General features: G+C 40.0%; 1 protein-coding gene across 1 annotated transcript in view; it reads right to left on the reverse strand.

The window, feature by feature from the left end:
- Nucleotides 1-1,033: 1,033 nt before the first annotated feature.
- Nucleotides 1,034-21,728, reverse strand: part of RFX4 (regulatory factor X4) — an 82,499-nt gene continuing 61,804 nt past the window's right edge. Inside the window, exons 15-19 of the mRNA XM_041416970.1 lie at nt 20,177-20,296; nt 18,721-18,882; nt 12,422-12,584; nt 9,896-10,034; nt 1,034-1,306 (exon numbers count right to left, since the gene is read on the reverse strand). Of these exons, the coding sequence (XP_041272904.1) occupies nt 1,034-1,306; nt 9,896-10,034; nt 12,422-12,584; nt 18,721-18,882; nt 20,177-20,296 (857 nt within the window). The remainder of the gene's footprint in view (nt 1,307-9,895; nt 10,035-12,421; nt 12,585-18,720; nt 18,883-20,176; nt 20,297-21,728) is intronic.

Genomic DNA, 21,728 nt, shown 5'->3' on the forward strand with positions numbered 1-21,728 from the left:
ATAAAAACTAACAAAAACTCACAAATAGCTACAAATCTGAAGGAAAATGTCTAAGAAAAATTCTCCCCAAAATACAATACATTTTTCCACACATACACAGTACAGAATAATTTCAAAGGCACAGCTTTGAATTTTGCTTTTGTAGACGTACAGAGAATTATCACCACGTGAAGGAATTGAGAGAACAGTTTCATACCTGTCAATAGATAATTAAGCAAATAATCACGTTTGCATTGTCATTTTCTTCATATAATTGCTTCATATCATTATATTTAACATATGTGGCTCTGAATCCAAAATCTTCCCAGTCCCCAAGTCCCTTCTTACCTTGTCATTACCGACCAGAGAAGTTAGATTTTTCCAGATTGTGCAAACTCAACACAAATACATATATAATAAGAACAACAGTCAACTTAAGGCAGTGTATAATTCAATGCTACATGTCTTTTCTTCTCTTTTGTCAAGATCAAACTTACTGGATCAACAGAAAGGTGCATCAATATACAAAGTTAGGTGTAAACTGAAACCTACAGCAACACGTGTCCTTTTAAGGAACCAGACAGAGGAATTGGTATGAGTAAGTGATGACTTGGCAGAATGGTTTTTAAGGAACGCATTAAGAGCTTAAAAGAAGAACATATGACAGAGCTTTGCTGAGGGCAAATTTCCTGTCTTTAATTCAAATTATAAATAGGTCCTGTTTCAATATTTTTTTGTAAGAGTCATTAACATTTGTCAATAAGAGAGGGGGTAAAACTGGCTCACTCAAACTGAGGGCACACGGGGTTGTCCCAGAATTAAAAAAGGCACTGATCAGCCCAAACAGTGGTCTAGAACAGCACAAAAGTATTTTTCGGCTACAGGAACATTCGGTCATACTGGTCTGCAATCTGCCCACATTAGGAACTACATTTATCTGCCCGGGATCTTTTCCATTTTCACCTCCCTTGAAGAACATCCACAAAAAGTCCCACATGGCACGAAGCTTTTGTAACTCTTTTAAGTGTGTGGGCTCAGCTGATAGCAGTCATCTTCATTTAGCCCAGCCTGTAGTGGCTTCCCCATTGATGTAGGCAAAGCCGGGAAAGTGTTGCATGTGCTCATACTCAGAATTCCTGCGTGTTGTCAGGGGTGTGTACATGTCACTGGAATTGCCATATCTCGTGGAGTGCATGGAGGAGCTTGTGTAGCAGGAGTTGGCAGCTGGGACCTCTGGCCAGCGCGGAGTCACTGGTGTGGGATGCAGCCTGGGAGTACTGCTCATCAAACACGGCTCCATTCTTGATGTTGGGCCATTGAAAGGGTACTAGAATTAAAAAAAAAATGAAATCGAAGAATCAGCTGCCACATACTTCATTTTAAAATAAGGGCTGGTGGTGTCACAGTTCTGTGTTTAGAAAAGCCAAAATCATATCAATTAGCAGCTATCCAACAACAAGGTGTCGTACTGCAGGTGAAATATCAGAAAACCATTGTCAGCTGTAAACCAAAGTTTCAGGGCAAGTCTTGCAAAACAGTCACTGATTTTAAATACTGAATTGATTTATCAAAGTGCTAGGTGTATCTGGGAGGAGAAAAATTGATTGAGTTAATTTATCTTTATTTCTCCCACTTTTACTCAAAAACTTGCTATTTACTAAAAATCAGAAAATAAAATGTCCTAACTCTTCCTCACTCAAGTGAGTTTTGAGGGAGAGGAGCAAAAGAATCTTTATTTCTGGGAAGGCGCCTTCCCTTTAAGTGTTCACAAGTCATCCTGACAATTTCTTCAGAAAAACAGTGTGGTATGGCCCCAGAACCAGCAGCTAATTGGAGAACTTATGGAAGGAGGCAGACAGGAGGAGAATCCTTCTAGTCCCCAGCTGTTCACAGTGACACTTTGAAACTAGAAATCAAAGTTTGACAAATGGTTTCCACTAAGGAAGGACGAGATAGGACGGAAAACAGAACAGCTTTTGCCATCTATAGCCACAGACTGCCCAGCAGCAGGAAGTAAATTGTGCTTATGAGGGCTTGCTTAGCATGTATTTATCATATTGCCTGTCCTGCAGGAGCAGATCATCTGTGTGCTGTGTCTGAGGAATGGCTCTCCCTGTTTTGTCCCCGTTATCCATGTGCATCACAGAGATGGTGAGGATCCCTGTTACTCTTGGCCAGCCATATATCTTCAGACCTTCTACATTTCACATCTTTATACCTTTTCTGCAAAAAAGTGTCACATTTAAAATTTCTGTACCTTGGGTTGTTTGACACTGTGGTATTTCTTTAACTAGAAAGCTGTCACCAAAGCAGGACTATCTCTTCTGATGCTTACAAACCTTGCAAGCTGCATGCCAAAGCTTTCTATGGCTGCAAAACCCCTTCCTCATATTTAGGAGGCTTATGTAGAGAACAGCTGGAGTAGGTGTTCCTAGGAGGGGAGGTAGCAGAGATTCCCAAGGGGTCTCATTACGTTACCCACTGTGGATGGCCCCGGGCTTAATCAGTTGCATAAGCAACTGTTACATAAGCCCAAGGCAATTGCAGCAATGTCTCCATGAGGAGTTTGTGCTGTCTCCCTTCAGACCACAGCCAGGAAGGCAGGCCAGCCTTGGCAAACGAATTTGAACTGCTCACAAGGCTTATGAAGCTCAGAGCCACACGCTGGCCACTCCTAACTAGAGAGGAGAAATAGAAGACTTTTTGACCAACATACTGTAATTAGTGATTTAGGACATCCCTGCATGTCCTGGGGAGACAGGCCAGTAGGCAGACAAGAGGAAGACATCAAAGATGTTATCTAGCCTGTACTTCCCATCACCACACAGGCTGGATCTACCTGTGCCATCACAGCTGCTGAAAGGGGGTGTTAAACTGCAGCACCACCCTGGAACACTGACATTTCAACACTGTTCTGCTAATCCAGTTGCCAGAATAAGCTGTCCTGGCAACACTGACAACAGGTCTCTACAACACCATCTAAATTTCCATCTTCACCCCAGAGAAAATTTTTTCAGTAGAAAAGTTCAACAGAGCTTACATACTGAGTGTAAAAAGCCTTATATTCCTTTGAAGAAGAACCAAGTCTTTAGACTTGTTGGCTTTCCAAAAGTTTTCATTGAAGATGAGAACTTCCAATGACCAACAACAATGAAACTCAAGCTTTGAAGCAATACGTGACCCAAGTTAAAAACTTTCTTCCTTGTCTTCAGTAGCGTTTTACTTGGTACCAGTTATGGTGGTCTTTGCCTTTATTACCTATTGATATGTATTGATACCTATTGAAATGTATTGATATACATGAAATCACTGTAGATTCTTGTACTAAAGAGTGTACTTAGAGCAGGGTTACCCTAGACTTCTGCCATAATACACCAGGAATTCTCTCTTCATGGCGAGATAATTGAGCTAACCACAACAGAAGCCTTTGCCATCCTGACTCAGTGCAGTTTTCCTTTGAGGTTTTGAAATGAAGGTTGTGGCTTCAAACAGGGGAATTATGTGCTTTCACATCCCTTACAAACGCCAAGAGAAATCCGTCTTCAGCCAGGATAATTTGCTATTTGAAAATCTGTAGACTGCAAAAACGTTCACATATCATCATGAAGAAGAGAATGAACTCTGGGAATATTGTGGTGGGTCCCCTTGTTGTACACAGCAGTATGTGGGAATCCACATTATGTCTTCTTGGTCGTTTGGAACCAGAAAACTTGTGCCAGAGAGTGAATGAAATCTTGTCTCCCAGAATGAACTTCAGGATGCACCAAGAAAGATCTTCCCCCTCCAATGTGCAGCCCAGAGGCCATGCTTAGGCTTACTGAGAAGGCAGGGGAACTGGTCTGCATGAGGGGACAGGATGCAGTGTGCTGCTTTTCCTTTTCATCAAGTGCACCCAATGCAGCTGTGTTTATGAATGTGTCATGAACGTAAAAAGAATAATTGCTTGAAAATAACATGGACTCTAAATATCCAGTATTTTACAATAAATTCTGTTATGGCTGAATGCAAGATGGAAAGTTTTGTAATGGTAGGTCAGCTAATCACAAATGACTCAGTGGCTTCTTTTTCCCTACAGTGAAGAGACCATTGAAAGACAATATTTTTAAAGTACTTGTTGGCCCCTGCCTGACTATTAACTCACCCAATGAAGCATCTATTCAGCCTTGTTGGAGTGTCCAAAGCAGAGCCATCTGGGCGGATGCCTGCCCATGCTGCCTGAATCACCTTTCACACTCTACATCCGGTTTAATGAAGAGTGCTTAAGCTGAACTCAAAACACTGGGGCCTAGTGATCTTTGCCAGATATAAAAGCGACATTTGTTGGAAGACTCTTGACAGGAAATTACCATTTTCTGGGTTGACTCACACTTGTTACTACTGCTGCCATTAGACCTAGACAAGAAGCCCTTTAAGCCTGTGAGATTTTGAGCAGATTATTGTTAAGGCCTTGCCCACAAAAGTAAAATTAATTCAATTTATTTTAGTATTATTTTAGAAAATACAACATTAAATATGTCTTCCCACGAAGTGAAGGCTGAGGTTCTACAGTGAAAGGATGGAGAATAATCTCTTTATCCTTATTTTCAACTCACCAACCGATTATAAATGGAAGTGAAAGGTTTCAGTGTCCAAACAGCAAAATATTTTCCTTATGAATGTGGCTCTGACTTTACATTGTATTAGCTCCCACTTTTGCTGATGCTGTAAATTAATGTTGCATGTTAACCACTACTATAACACATACCAGAAACTACTGAATTGTGAAGAGCTGGCTATAAATTAACTTCATAAAAATATGCTTAAGTCTTATAAAGTGACATAATCGAAACTATTGATTAAAGGCATCTTTATCACCCTAAATTTACCCTTTTCTCCACAAATTGAACCTTATTGAATCTGTTAATTAAGCCAAGTGAAACTCTGAAGTCCATCTAAGTGATTTTGGTACTTTTGGGAGTGGCATTTGGAGCTTTCAGAAAATGCTATTTGTAATTATCTCAAAAGAAGACATCTGTTTCCTGTTGCATTCAATACATAATTACTTCAATTACATGCTAACAGTCTTGAGGACCTTATGAAGCCATACAGTTGGAAACAATGACTCTTGCTGCATGGGTGGGATTTGGGCAGTATTTCTGTCTTTCTGTCATTACCAGCTGTTTGATGACAGAGTGGTTACTGGGGAGGGTGTTATTCTTACTGCACTGGTACAGTCATGAGTTTATAATTCCAGTGTGTGCTGGAAGATTAAGAACTTTTCCCTTTTTTTTTTTTTTCCCAAGTAGATGAGCCAGAACAACATGAATGGACATTGAAGCATGGGCTCTGTCTGAGAGAGGATTTCTTTGGCTCCCCCATTGTCACAAAAAAGTTACTACTGTTTTCCAGTACTGCTTCTAGAAAATCCTGCTGCAGAGGTATATGAAGTGAAGACATGGTTTAGTGGAACTGTGGCATGCAGAAAAACTGAGTAGTGCACCATGCTGCACCCTGGGAAGTTATATGAGATCACTGCACTCCCCAGAGCAGTTCAGGAGAGTCAGAGTAATAACACTGCTTAAATTTCCTTTAACTATGGCCCAAACACTGTGCTCTGGGCCTCTGAGAGGTGCAGACCTGATCTACTGCTGAACAGCAGACTGTACTGCTGCAGTATTTTCCCGAGTGATTTGTTCTGCCCATGCCATGGAAGTAAACAATGATCTTCATAAATGCAACTTAAAGGCAGCAAAAATAAATAGATAAATAAATAGATTCGTTCTTGTCTTTAAGATAGGAGCTTCATGGCACAAAAGGAGAAACATTGCTATGCTACTTCTATGACTCTCTGTCACCTGAGGTTGACTGTTTGGAGATGATTGTTCCATTCTGGAAGCGGCAAAGGGGAAAAGGTAGAATGGGGCTGTGTTTAGTGTGGCATCAAGGAGGGATTCTCAGCTCTAGGTGGTTAATGTGGCAGCTTCTTGGCTGAGTCCCTCCTACCTACTCTGAGAGTCAGGTTTTGCACAGAAAGGCTAGAGGAGAGCTCCAGCTCCATCAGGTTCCCTGCTCAGCACAACTTAGAGAACAGGACTTTCACAGCCTCCCCAGACTACACCTGCCCTGCAGTCCTTGGATAAGTCCTGTGCACAGAGCACCTGTCACAACAGAAACTACAAGAGATGATAATGCTAAATTCTGCAAGAGATGACAGGGATGAGGTGAGGAAGGAGTGATGCAGATCTATAATGTCTTGAATGATGAGAGTAGATAAACAGAGAATGAATATTCACTATTCCTCATCACCCAAAAAACCCTAGGGCACACAATGCAATAACAAGAGAATGAACGTTTCATGCAATGCCTGACAAAGTCCATATGTACAAAAAAGCTCAAAGACAGGGTAATGGAGAGTGGTTTGCTACAAAAACATCATTCCAACTGCTGCTTCCTACTCAGGATATCCCTAGGTTAGCTCTTGCCAAAGTTGTCAGAGCTATGCTGATGAAAGGACTACCTTCTACTTACCCTACTTCTAAGACTTTTCCTCTACACACCTGTTTCTGGTTGTTGCTAGAGATAAGACCTGGATAACTGAACCTACAGTGTGATTCACTACAGCTACCCATTAGGATACTTGCAGTTAAAGATGTGCATCTTTATATGTTACCAGATATGTTAAAATGGATACTGCTGCAGATTATTCTAATTATTAGTAGATTTATTCTTCCTACTAAAAGTGTTATTAGCATTGAAATTTACAAAGAAAAATTACTGCAGCATGAATTAGTTTGTGTCCAAGGAAAAGGTAGAACTATGTGAATTGAAATACTTTGGAGCCTGAAAGAGGATTAAGACCTGTCCAGCCAGGGTGAACACTGCAGATAAAAGCTGTGCTCAGAAGCCAGTCAAGCCTACACTGTGACTTTGTGAAGGTGTTGTAACTCTCTGCTAAACTCAACATAGGTTGATGAGACCTCTCAGAGGCTTTGGGCAAGAGTTGTTGTGTATTTTCAACCCTGGCACCTGGTGCCTTAACCACAGAAGCAGAAGAAATAAAGGACTGATGAAATAAAGTCTCTGTATAGATATGTTTATGTACACACACACACTAAACAATCTCCTTCTATACTATGGTGGAGTAGCATCAGAATATTGTGGCAACCCTGCACTATGGCTTAGAGAATTAGGTAGTAACAGATCAATCTGTAGATCATTCTTCATTTGTCTGCCAGGCTCCTGGCCAGTAAGCCAAGTCAAGCAATGAGCAATCAGGCCTGCCATTAAAAGTAAGGAACTGTTCTGAGAATTACTCACAGACAGTGAGGGAAGAAGAAAAAATGTGGATTAAGACCAAGGTTTGAACAGACTTTCTGTAATCAAAAAGAGTCTTAGCCATCAGTGGAAATTAGTCAGCCTATACTGCCAGACCCCCCACCTGCACTTTTTGAGATCTGTAAAGTAATAGTTAATAATAAATATTAAGATAGTAAATAGTAAAATATCTATATCTGTGTGACTTCTTCCCCAGCACAGCCTCAGTCTAAAGATTCCAATTACAAAATCAAAATTCTCAAAGTAGCTGATAAAACCTGGAGTGTGTCACTCTCTTCCATTGAAAGAGGTTGGATATGATCTTCAAGACCAAAATAGTTATTAATAGCTGCAGCTTAAACCCCACCACAACTACATGCCACCTGCTTTGGCTCAGATCCTTGTCTGGGACAAGGGCTCTCCCTGAATCCATGTTTGTAGAGAATTTATCACATACACAGATCTTTTTCTTTCTTTTTTTTTTTCATAGGAGTTAATCCCTAGACAATGTCCTAAAGAGCATGGTAGAATAGCTGTTAAAGTTGAGCCAAAGTTCTATATTTGGCCAGAATGTAGATTATAACAAAGAGTTCTTTTGAAAGTTATGGTCAAAGCCTCCTCTTCCCAGCTGATTATACACCCACAGCTCTGCACATTGCAGCCCCTTTGGTTTCAGTATAGTGGCAGCTGTTGATATATTCATTGTAAATTTGGCTTCCTGTATTTTTATTTTGCAACATCATGAGTCCTACTGCAACTCCTATCAACATGTTCCCCTCACAAAGACCACTAGAAAAAGAGCAGTTTCCTAACATCTTATTAGGGACATCTTATGAACTTTTTTTCTGGTTAAAAAGTAGCTAAGAAAGGACTTATTATCAGAGCAGGCATTTTACAGATGCTAACTTAGCTTTAAAAACACTCTCAGCAAATTTTATATCAAACTGTTAAATACTTTGAATAATTTTTCAAAAGTAAGGTTCCAGTTTGTACTTCCTCTCAATACAGAACAAGCACATTGATATGTTTTTTTTCGGCTGTGTCCTGCTGTGCAATTCCATCTCAGATTATAAGCAGCATGAGAAAGAACATGCCACATATAAATTGAAATAATTTTCCTTTAAAGTGTGATCATTAAAGCATAGCTGTTCTTCGTATATATTCGGGACAGTTCAAAGACTAGCAAGAGAGCAAAAAAATGATCTGACATCTGCACTTGTAGAGACAGCCTACTACAGTATGAAAGACATTTGCCTGAGTTCAGTGTTTGCTGCTGCTTGCATACAGCATGTTAACCAGGATATGAATAAACTAAAAATGTGTTGAACCTGATTTGCTTTACTTGTTTCTTGAGATAACAGGGTAACACCTATAATTGAAAAATGGAGAAAAACAAACCTGTCCCAGGACACCGCACTTCAATGTTCGTTCACTTTCCTGCTGAAGACAGAGCCACTGTAAAAACCCTCAGACAAAGCCAGACACCTCATGCAGTCTGACAGACCAGGTGCTACACAAATGAGTGAGAAGTTGTAGCTTGTCCTTTCCATAAGCCATTGTTAAGCTGCTCCAAATGAGCATCTTGGGTTTGTACAGGTCTCTGAAAGCTTTAAGGAGATCAATACCATGATTCTTATCTTACAGCTAGGGAAAATGAAGCATAAAAAGGAGAAACAACTCCTCTAAGGCCATGTGGCAGACTGATTCTGAAGACCAGACTGAGATGCAGCTTTTGTGTGCTCAGTTTCAAAGCACTACCAAATTCATTTGCATCTGGTATGAAACTGTTGCAGTCCAGTGATGATAGTTAAGCATGGCAGTGCCTCACACACTTTTATAAATTTCTGGTAAAGGGTAAGTGGTGCTGTGTGAGTGGAAGTGGAATACCCTGATGCCATCACTTTCTGCCTGTCTGCCCTTTGCCAATCTTCCAGCAGAGAGCCCAGAGAGCAGCTGCCTACACTGAGGAAGCACCAACTGCACGAGGGACTAAAGCCCCCCAACAGTGGCATTACTTTGGAACTCTTGCCAGATCTGATCTTCACACCTCATCTGTGCTGGCTCCTACTGGCTCAGCTTTGTGAGGTGGAAGAGTTACTGGTATAATTTCGAAACATTTTAGTAGGAGACCATAGGATACAGATTAAACAACCTCTGCAGTGGTGTCCTCAAGTTATTCAAACTACATGCAGAACTCACTGTTTTGGCAAATTCCTAAACATGGGTGTCCTCAAAAGCAGAGACCCCACAAGAATTCACTATGGCCTCTGCATCTTCAGCTAAATGAAAACACTTTTATTTCTTATTAGGGATCTCTTCCTGCTTCCAACACCTAAGAATCATACAAATAGTTATATTTGTTTTTGCTTTAGCTACTCCTTAAAACAAAAACAGATCCAGACTGCTGGATTTTACAGTTAATACTTTATACTGACAATCTAAAGCTACTTCTGATCTCCACTAAAATTAAAAAATACCTAGGTAATATTAGAAAATAAAAAAAAGAGGAGCCATCGATATCTAGACAGCTTATTGATTCAGACAGCTAATATGCTGATAAATTTTAAAACTGAATTATTTTAAATGTTACAACAGCTATCATCAAGTAATAAATGGAGATTACCTGTGAAGAGCTTCTGTGGTAAGCTGAGTAGTGAAGTGGTCCAGAAATAGCAGTATCATGTGGTAAGGATGGATACTGACTCTGCATTGGATGGGGATGCTGGTTGCTATAGCTACCATAGTTGTAACTTCCTGTGTATCTAAAATACATCAAAAACCACTTTTAGTATGCACAATAATTTATTTCCACTAATCATTCCACAACTTTTATGAAACATACCTTTTTAATTTTTTTAATAGGAGGACGATATTTTAAATCTTTTCAAAAATATATCTTCCGGCTCAGATGGGAAGCAGATGCCACTAGTGAAAGTGTGTGTCCAGAACAACATCAAATAGAGAGACCCAGCATGTTTCTATGACTAATTTTAAACTGCAGACTCAGCTCTGCACTTTCTGAGGAGAAACTGTCTTTCCCTTTTATTGTTTTCTAATGCCATGTTCCCAGTAAATTGCTATCCAGGCTGAGGAAGTATGGTATGCCCTGACTTGAAGAACTACAATGAATTCAGCTACCTCCTTGTATTGCAGTCAGATGTTCCTTTTTTGGGAGGGAGAGAAGTGAATTGGTTTGAATCTGCAGCATACAATGTCCAGCTTTAGCACAGCCAACTCAATGAGGGAGTGGGATGTGAGGTTGGAGAACCTGTCTACTTTCTTTGTTGAATCCCAAACTCCTGCCTAGGCACATCCAGAGGCAAAGGAGGGAGCAGTTTCCTTAGCTACTGAGGCAGTGTTAGCCACCATTGTTTGAACCATTCACTAGTAAAGATGCATGGACACTTCCTGCAATCTCCCCAGTTTTGTGAACACGTGAACATCTAATCTTTGTTGTCTTTCAGAAAAGGTGATTCACCTAGATTAAAATGTTTCCTCAAATCACCATAATCCAACACCAGAGGCAAGAGATTCCTGCAGAAACAACAAATTCTTACATATATACACACATACATATAACATAGACACTGCCCTACTGTGGTCTGTTCCAAGTCTTGAATACTCTCAGCTCCCAAACCTCTGTGCTGCTCTATTTCTGCCTCCACCTAACAGTTCTATTTCTGGATAAGAAAGATGTTCCCTTTCTCCTTATCCAGGTTTTCCCAGTAAGGGCTTAGTAGTGACATTCAAACAGATATCTAAACCTAATCATATCCCAGATGGAAGAAGATCCAGGGTTCAAGTTAATCTACTGATACCTTTCCAAACAGTTTAGAGTCTTTCACACTGGGAAAACACTTCTGCAAAGTTAATGAGTTTACAACAAGACTGAGGAACACAGTAAAACCTTTTGAACCTCTTGCATCATAGCAGCACCTGGGCATTTGCTGATCTTGCTGTATTGTCTATTTCTTCTCCATCAATCAATTTATGACTTGTGTTTTAGTTATGGATATCTGTAAGTTATGCACTGAATCAAATGAGGATGGCACAGAAGTGCTGCTTAATGAAAACAGCACTGAGAGCTTTAGCAACTGTGAAGTTTTTTCCAGATAAAATAATGTTACATAAATTTATACCTCTAATTGTTTTAATTGAGAGCATTGAGCAAATTTTGGCGATGGAGAATATCAGAATATTGTGGTGATAATGTGTCTGTATGATCAAACTGTGGACATTTTTTCATCTGCAGGTTAGCAGTCGTCATTGAATCACTGAGGTTGGAAGGGACCTGTGGAGTCTATTTAGTCTAAGCCCCCTGCTCAAAGCAGGGTCCATGAGAGCAGCCTGCCCAGGATTGTGTCCAGCTGGAGTCTGTACATCAGCAAGGATGGAAACTCCATAGCTTTTCTGGGCAGCCTGCCCCAGTGTTTGATCACACTTACATTAAAACAACTTTTTTGTTTTATGTTTTAACAGAATTTCTTGTACTTCTATCTGTACTTGTCCTGTCATTAAATACTGCTGAAAAGCACCTGTCTCTGTCTTCTTTACATCCCCCAGCAGGTATTTATACACACTGATAAGACCCTCCCCTGAGCCCTCTCTGCCTGATGCAAAATAACCTCAGCTCTCTCTTTGTATGACAGATGGGCCAGTCCCACCATCATCATTAAAGTGGCCCTTTTCTGGACTTACTCCAGTATGCCTGGGTCTGTCTGGTGCTGGGAGCATGGAATTGGATCCAGATGTGGTCTCAGCAGTGCTGAGCAAAAGAGAAGAATCACCTCTCCTGACACATGGTACAGTAGGGCTGTTCTCTAGGCATATCTAGCTTTTTCAAACATGGCACAGGAAAACAGGAATCAGAGAAGAAATCTACTTAAGCCTTCTCTTTTAGAAAATATCCTCCAGGCCTAGTGCAGTTTTGAATAGAATTAAATGAGATTATAAAACTAAGACATAATATAATTACAGAATAGCAACAACAGCCAAAGAATTATAATACCAGCATCTTTGCAATACAGACTTTACTACATCAATAAACAGCTTTTACTGTATGAAAAAAAAATAAAATGCTTAAGCAGAATTTCATCCAAATGCCACCAAAAACACATGAGAAAACCCAAGGCACTGGGAAGTGCCTTACCCATGTTCTTCTCTGTGGGGATAAACAGGTATCCGGTGTGTGACGGATGATGAAGGTACGTGTGGGCTCCTCATGCAAGGCAGCTGTTGGGAATTCTCAGCAGGTGACCCAGCAGCTGTTGTCACAGTGTAGGTGAGTGACCATGTGTAGGATTGCATAGCCCCTGCAGACAGAGAGGAGCCAGAGGAACACAGTAAACACAGGCTGTCATCCACAGAGGTGCCGTGCCTTGAGACAGTTACAGGAAAACAACCGAACAGGCAATGATCATGGAAAGTGCACTGACCAAAATGAACAGATCAGTCATATCTGAGGCAGAAATATCAACACATCTAGATCATTGGGAGCATGCAAGGATCCAGAAAAATCAAACACATCTGGGATGGCTTACACTGTGGACTTCCAGCGTGGTGTTGAAATAATTTTGCAGAACAAAACCAAAACCCCAGAATAGGACTTAGAAATAGAAGAACACCAATGCAAAGATTTCTCAGGCATGATGCACCAAACCCTGGGGTCTCTCTCACATGGAGAGGGCTGCTGGCCTGCTCAGCTCTGAGGCCTGGACTGAGGCAGGAAGTACGATCAGAAAAATGAAAGGTTAGAAAAAAATCAGTGTTGTGCAAATAAATGTCTTGAATCCTTTTGCAGTTTGTACCTGTTCCACCCAACCAGGTACCAGCCCTTGTAGTGGCAACACTACAAAGATCCCCAAATTATGACAAGTAGATAGACAGAAATAGCCTAGTCATTTCCTTCCTGCAAATAACATTTCTTTCTTGTTTTTAGTGGCAGCAGAGGCTGGACTTAATTTATTTTTGTAGAGTGTTTGTGGGAAGAGCAAAGCAAAGAAGTGGGTTTTCCATTTTGCTTAGAAGGTGCTGAGTTTTTTAATCATCCTGATCCCTTCCAGGCAGGAACTCCAGTTCCATGAGCCAGCTGCTGAGAAACCTTTGTCCTTTGCACACACCCCTTTCACTCAGGAGCTGACAGATCCATTGTTCCAGTATAACATAGCTCTTGCTGGAGGTCATGACCATACTGGCTGAGATTACCCTGCAAATGAGGACCAGAACACTGAATTTAACCCAATGAGAACACTGGTTTGGGGTCTCTGGGCACTCTTGACTCTTTTTCTTCAGCTAAAAGGAATTGCAGGAGGTGACTCAGTTTTTTTCAGTATGGATTCTAGGACTTCCTGTAGCATGAAAGGGCCTAATTCAGAGGGGGAAATGATTGTATTCCCAGGTCTGTGTCTACTCCATGGCTTTGGGGAAGGAAAAGCCTATTTCAAATTTGCATCATTTTCTTCAGGTGTGTGTGATTTTATTTGGCAAAATCAGGCAAATATTTTTTTCTTTTGGTGGGAAATGCTTAATTCTGCAACTGAGTGAAGGCATTCTGAGCTTTGCAAGGTAAGTCCAACTTGAAATACTTCAGCAGGGTGTGATTTGGTGCTCTTCCAATAGAAATCCCTGGATGTGTTATGGCCAAGAGTATTTGTGATTGGTCTGTTGTCACATGCCTGCATTTTCTGCCACTGACTCTTTCTGTCTTCATCTCCTCCCAATGCAGAGGACCACTGAGATCCCCAAGACCCCAAGAAGAAAAGCTAGCTCCTGTTGCCATGGGCAAATAAAAGTTCATGGTTCCCTGAGCTGGAAAAATGTTTAAGGGAGCCTGCCTTTACTAAAAAATACAGTGTAGGTGGAAGATGTACTTATGCAGTTACCAAAGAGCTTCATTTGAAAACAAAAGAGTTTTGAAAATATCAACAACTTGTCTACAGAATATTTTAATGAAACATTTCAATTTCAAAAGGTCAACATATTTTCCCAGTGTTATCTTCCAAAAGAAAATTTGCAACTCTCTTTCAAAACAGGCCTAAATGCAAAAGGCAAAAACAAAGAGAAAAGAAAGGACAAACAAAGAGGGTGAAAAACCCCAAAAATGCCTATTTTTAGGTAAATTTTTGTTTGGGGTTTTTTCCCCACTTTTTCACTTCAGTATAAAACAAAAGTTTTACTTTGACCTGATTTTACTTTTTCCAACAAAAAAATTGGCCATTGACCCAAAAATCTCATAACCTTCCTACCTTTGATAAGAAGCAGTAATAACAGAGCCAAAAGACCCTTTGCGTTTTATCAAATATAGTGATTTGACTGGCCTCAGTAATTGTGGCAATCTCCTTTTCTTTTTTTTGAAAAGTAGCAGGGATCTTATCATAGTCTGATGAAAATGAGTGAGTCCAGGACAGCAAGTTGTTTCATGTGCTCCCTGTGGGAAGTCAAATTCCTTGGATGAGACATTCTACTCCTGATATTCAAATCTAACTGTCAGCCACCTCAGTCCAACTTTAAAATAAATGGTTGGAGAGTAACAAGCTTTGTGCTTGTCCAGATGTCACAGAAACAAATGTAGCAAGTAGGTCTTGCACTGGGAGAGCTGTGAATATCTTTGTTCAGTTCTAACCAAGAATTGTGTGAGGTATTACAGGATAGTCCCTCACACAGCTGCTCGAGGCAATACTTCCTTTCTTTTGCAGGTTATGGTTTAGAAACAAAACTATGTTTGGTTTTACTCTGGATTTACAGAATGACAGAAAGCAGTGCAAATATTTTTCTCAGAATATTCTAGTGAACCTACAGTTGCCTCACTTCTCTTTGCCTGTGTGGAAGGGATGCTACTATTTCCAGTGAACTAATTACAAATACAGGGAGGAAGGATGGAAGATGGCCACAGATTTGCAGACTGTGTGGAAGTACATATGAGGTCAACCAGGATACTGCCAATGTTGTGGTGGGTGGAAAAGGAGGAATGAGTTAAGTGTGAGAGATTTCCATAGTTAGCTTTCTAATATCTGCCTAGGTCTCAGTCCTTTAAGATTAATTTCCTCAGCTGGTTGCAGAATTGAACTCCAAGAAATGAAGTCTCTTTTAGATATGACTGAACCCAATTGAACTGCTTTTTTGAAATAAGCAAAAACAATAGTGATTGAGCAATGATTTGCTCTGCTTTGTGTTCTGAACATGCAGGGTTTGATTAAAATAGGAAAATTCATTTATTATCACTCTTTTTTCTTTTCTCTTAAAAAAAAAAAGTGATTTTGAGGATACTAACCAAGAGGACATCTGATCTGTAGGGGAGCCAAATATAAATGGAACTGCTGTTAGTGCTACAACAGCCCTGTTGTCATTGATGCCATCACATACACCAGTGCAGAGAAAACCCAGAAGATGCTTCACAATGCTGCATTTTATATCTGCTTTAGGATGGAGCAAACGACCACCAAGACACAGTGAGACACTCCCAGCACTGTGCATTATGTCTGATAATCAGCAGTACTGTCAACTTCAAGCAGTCAGAAATCCAGAGGCAGAACCCCATTCTGCCCCCACAAAAGAAACAGATCACTTCACCTATAAAGCTTTAGAAAACACAAGCACTTCCATTTGAAGAGAGGAGTTGCCTTTTGAAATTGAAACATTTGAGTTTTGCACTCTGCAGCTATGAGCATTGAATTCTGATTGTTGAGCAAGAGCTGATGTTCTCAAATACTCATACAAGTCCACGAGCTGAAGCTTTAGGAAAAGAATCAAAAATTTGTTCTACTCATACACACAAATATGAGAGGGGCTAGATCTGTGTCAGTATTCCCAGAACTTTAATAAGCCCAGACTTGGAAGAACAGTGACTTTTAATGACCATTGCTGACCTGATGACTTATTTCATGCATAGATTTCTTAAAACTGAACAGCAAACTCCATAATTTACTAAGATATTAGGAAATAACAATTTAGAGTTCATTTTGGGTTGTCTAAAAACGATTGCATTGGCAAATGAGTAATCAGAGCTTTAAGAGGGGCTTTAAGAGAGAACAGGAGAGTCAGCCATATAGCTATCACTTTTACTACAATATTGTTGCAGTTTGAACAATCATTAATCTGGCCTTTGTGGTTTACAAAGGATGGAGGCTAATTAGCCTTTTAACTGTCTAGTAACCTAACAAAAAGTTTTAAATAAAATGTTACTGGTGCCATGGCACATGCCACAGAGTGATACATAGGATTTACCTTTCTTTTGCTCAGTATCATGTCATTGCAAGAGTTTAATTTGCTGGTTTTGTACTGACCACTGACTGAAGGCAAAAAGGTTAAAATACAAGTTTAATAGTTAACTTTTATTGCTGATGTCAGAAGCAAAAAAGAGTTAATGATGTCCTAAATTAGGGAACTGAGACCTAATGGTGACCAACGGAACTAGTTCTCAAGATCTGCAAAGCATTTGTAGAATTTTACATTTACCTGATCAAGACACATAAAAAAAATCAATAGTCTGGTATTTCCAGAAGAGAAGTTCCTGTTTCAAAATATTCTATATAATGCCACAGATCTGTATGTAAAGTAGTCTGAGTGTGTGTAATACATCTTCAGCACTCCTATTTTAAAGTGTAGCAATTTCCTTTAGCTGAGACACAGTTGTTATTTTGTTTTGTTTTATGTGAATAAACATGCATTCCACAGCTTAGCAAACTAAAACTAGTCCATCTACATGATGAACGTGGGAAATAGAGGTATTACTAATTAACAAAAAACAAATAGCCACATATTCATATTTAATGTTAAGCAGAACATTACTTGCATTGACAAATTTGGCTTGTGCAAGACAAAAATTATTTTCACACTCTCAAAAGTGAGATTGCACCAGACCATAAGAATAAAATCCAATTCAACCAAACGAAAGCCTTTAAAACAACCTAAAAAAGAAAAGCTGAGGAAAGAAGAATTAAAATAATCAGAAATAGTTTTCTTGCCTCAGAAGTACTAGTGTGGGAACAACTGTGGTCTTTCAGTACCTGAAGGGAAAGATGGAAAGGGACTTCTTACAAGGACCTCTGACAGGACAAGGGCAAATGGCTTTTGTTAACTGTTACATGACAGTCACATGGAGTTACGGTATCTGCAGCGCAAATACAAGTCCCTCAGACCTCCATTCCAATGGCCCTGGAGGACACACAGTTCCCTTCTTTTCAGTCCTACAGCCCTGCATCATACTAAATTTGGCTCTGGCATTACAATTATCCCACAATTCCTACAGGTCAAGTTCCACATAACATCAATGTTTCAGCAAGAGTCAAAGATCCTCACCACCTCCACTGTCACCTCGACTGAAGCCATGTGGTCACCTACCCTGTCCAGGAATCATCTGTCTCTTGTCTAACTGTCCTGAAGGATAATAACTTCCTGTTTCCCTCCTCACTATTGTATTGCCTTCAACAGTGAAAAATCTTAAGTTGTGATGTAGGGACAAATATTTTTAAATCTCTTTCCAGTACAACATGCATTGTGCTTCCCTGTGGCGCCTTTGAAAACATGAAAAACATTTTTCAGAAAGATTTATTAGTTCTTTAGCCATGGCCAAATTCTCTAGTGTGGTAAATCATCACTTTATGACATTGTTTTAAGAAGATTTTGTAACTTTTCTAGTACATCACAAAAGCGATAGTTTCCACATTCTGATTGTACATCCTATTCACTAAGGAGCAGCAAAGCTGGAATTTCACTGCCTGAAATGCCTTCTGAAAGTCACTCACATTTCTGCCTTTCTTTCCATGAATTAAGAAAACACTGTCTTTTGATCATACAGACAGACTGTCCTGCCCACATCCAAAAGGTAATGAGTTTTGTTCTAGAGCACAGAGGATGTTGGCCATTTATGCAGCCCAAACAAGGAACTAGTTTTATGCTTATTGTCTTCTGTCAATCCTACCCACAACTTTAAGCTGTCCCTTAAGTGCAGATTTTTTAAATTTGTGAGCCCACCAGAATACAACAACCTTATCAGCTGCCATAATAGAGTATAACACTGAAAACAGGCTTCAGACCTGTAATTCCTAATCGCTAATATCGATTGATGAAAGTTATCAGCAATGTGTAAAAGATTCCCAAGAGAAACTTCCACAGCTATTTAAACATATTTGGATGTTAAATATGTTGAAAGATACCCATCTGTCACTTTACTAGCTAGGAATTCCTGAACCACTAGTAATTTGGGATTTTGCAAACCTTACTGAACTTGAAATGTTTGGCCCGCTTCCTTCAGGCATATAAAACATCCAAACATTAGGTTTTTTTCCTGGCAGATTGCACATCATGTGTGGATACAGTGAGAACAGATTTCTGGCTTGAGAAGGCTTCTCATATCTTGCAAGCCAGTACATCATGTTCTGAGGCTCAATTTTAGGACACCAAGTGCAAAAGCCATCCTCAAGCATATTTATCTGCCAGAAACCAACCTACCTGTAGTAGTTGTTATGCCACCATACTCTGGGGACTGGTTGTTGATGGGTGATGGGGCAGAGGGCACTTCCACAGAGGTGGCAGATTTAGCTGGGGAGAACGGTGCTGGGGAGGGAGTGGGAGCAGCTGGTTCACTGAGAATAATTTCTTCTCGTATTTCTGCTGCAGAATGAGAGAAAACCCATCAAACATAGCTAAAGGTAGAGTCAGGGAACACTGAGCAACTTAAAAAAAATAATGCAAGCAGTTAGGTACTGTGGTGTGTATTTCAAGAAATACAGATCAGGAACCACAAGTCTTGGAAAGAAGTACTTCTATAATATTCACCATTACAACCTTCACTGTACCTTCAGAAGACCTCTTAAAGGAAAGAGCAATTTTTCTTGTTGCAAAGGCAGGAAATTGGTGCATGGACAGCTTAAGTGTTATACTCCTGCAATGTACTATTACATATCTAAAATTAGGAGTCCAGTCTGAGTTTGGCATTCCTACACCTTCAAGAGACATTGGCAAGAAATAGGAGTCTCCAGAACATTCCTGTGGCTTTGGGCCATGTCTTCTTTCTTTGTTGAAAAAAAAAGGAGGATAAAAAGGAGCTAAAAAAGGAGGATATTCTGGATAGTTTTAGCTAAAGGTATGTGGAAAATATGCAAGAATAAGCAACTTGTTTGTCAAAATCCCAAGAGGTTATTGCAGGGCAATGAATTAAATTCAAGTCTTGCACCATACATAAGATAGTACCCTAATCATGGAAATGTTTTTCTTCCCATAAATCTATAGGGTAATAAATTAAGCCCCAGCTAAAATGGAGAAGGAAACTTTCAGAAGTGACAGAGAGGCTTAATGTGCCAAAATTAATGGGAGATGGAAGTAAGGAAGATCACTGAGGACCTCTCATACAAGGGGTTGCCCAGAGCAGAAAAAAACTAAAAGCAATCCCTGCTTGTTTCTGTTCTGGCAAGGCATTGCAGAGTGGAGCTGGACTCAGAACCTCCTTCTGCACAGGCACTCAGAATGTAAGTGTACCAGAAACAACAGCTTTACCATTTGTCTTTTCTCACTCCACCTATCTCTTCCTCTTATTTAGACTGGTACCAATCCACTGGTATCACTGAACTCACTAACACTGAGTCCACTGAAATTCAGTGGTGGCTTAGAAAGATTAACTAAGATAAAAGGTTCAGTACAAAAATTTCTTACTGAAACACCAAGTCAGTGCTTAGGAATGGGGTTTCTGACATCCAGAGTGACATTGTGAAGCAGGCAGTTCTCTTTCAGAATGTATTAACCATGGATGCCTCCCCAATAATTTGTTTCACATCATGATAGATGTGCTTTACTGCTGGATAAGCCTCAGCAGGTTAGATAAGAATAAAAATATGTCCTAACAAAAAAAGTAGAGAAACCAGTGGAACAAACCAAAAAAAAAAAAAAAAGAATAAAAGAACAGACTCACCTGTGCTTCCTTCTCCCTTCATTGCCCTCATCAGCTCATTAGCTTTCTCCTGACAATGGAGTGATTCTAGCAGGTACAATACATAGTCATCGAACATCAAGTGAATAAGGTGAAAAGACCCTGGTAATAAAGTGAACAAACAAAAAAGCCATTGACTGTCTCAATACACTCATTAAACCAATTATTACGGTACTCAACACAAACAGTCCTGAATAAGACTGCCTCCGTGTACTGAAATATCTCTCTTACTCAAGGTAAGAGAGGTCAAAGTAAAACCAGGGAGTAGCAAACTGTTCATTTCTAGACTTATCAACTGGCTTCCACAACCAGCTATGTTTTAGGGTGCAAGAAGACTACCTAGCTGAGAGCTCCCACTTGAAGGATTCTTCTTCTCCTGCTTTAGCACTGAATTTTTTTGCCAATTGCACTACAGCAGAATTGTTTCCCACTGTATAAAGGACATATTTTCTGTCAGAAATACAATCTCAAACTGGCTGCCTTAGTGACATATCCTGGTATGAATTTTCTGAACTACTTACACAGAAAGGAAGTGAGTTGCTTCCCATAATTTATAAAGCATACATATCAGAGATAGTGAAGATATGTTTGCCCTAGATCACAAATCACAAGAAAAAAAACATGTGTAAGAAGAGACCACAGATACATTTTGGGGGGGAAAGTAAGAGAAGCAAAATATCAGAGCTGAGATACTGTGCTGTGCCCTCCTGAAAGGACTAACACCCATCTGCAGGGGGACACTGACAAGTATCAAGGTGGAGTTTGTTCAATTTATACAAAAGACTCTATGACATTAAGTACCTGTAATAGTTTCAGACAGCAATTTATCATACAATGGGTTTGGTTTTTTTAAAGCTCTTTTGTTCACTTAAGACTTCTGCGGAGTATTTAACACATGTTCATTTAGGTCTCTAACTCTGACAAGTGAAGTACAGTGAAGTTAAAATAATAGCTCATTCAGCAGCTAGCTAAAATCAGAGAAAAGTCATCATCTGAGATAGAAACAGAGATCAACTACTGCCAGACAGTGCCTCCCCCACCCACCCATGTGGAGGTATTCCATTATTGCATTTTAGGTGAAATACTTTCATAGGGAAAAGATCAAACAAGTTTCAAATTAAACTGGGTTTCATAATGACTGGTTTCTTCACAGGAAAGTTAGGTTTGTCTTGGGATATTAGCTTTTATCACAATGAAGCACAGCTACCCCTGCTCCAACTACTGCATTCAAACATGCTGCTGTAGGGCAGAAGTGGTTTGAAAGACCCAATACCCTTATTCAATTCTAGCCGGCAGTTCAGCTTTCAGAGTGACTCTGAGCACATTCTTTTTCTTTGTGACTCCAATGGTCTTTGTGTTTCATTCTCTCCCTCCACGCCTGCATGGTTTTGTTGCCACTGATACGAGCTGGGCACACACACTGGGAGGTGACCATGTACCTCTGTGCTCTTGGGCAAGGCAGCACAGAAACAGGACACACCTGACTGCAGCACCTTTGCTATGCGGAGGAAATCTCTGGCTGCTGGTGAACCTG

This window comes from Onychostruthus taczanowskii, unplaced genomic scaffold (assembly GCF_017590055.1).
Source record: "Onychostruthus taczanowskii isolate IOZ18803 unplaced genomic scaffold, ASM1759005v1 scaffold53, whole genome shotgun sequence".
Taxonomy (NCBI): Eukaryota; Metazoa; Chordata; class Aves; order Passeriformes; family Passeridae; genus Onychostruthus; species Onychostruthus taczanowskii.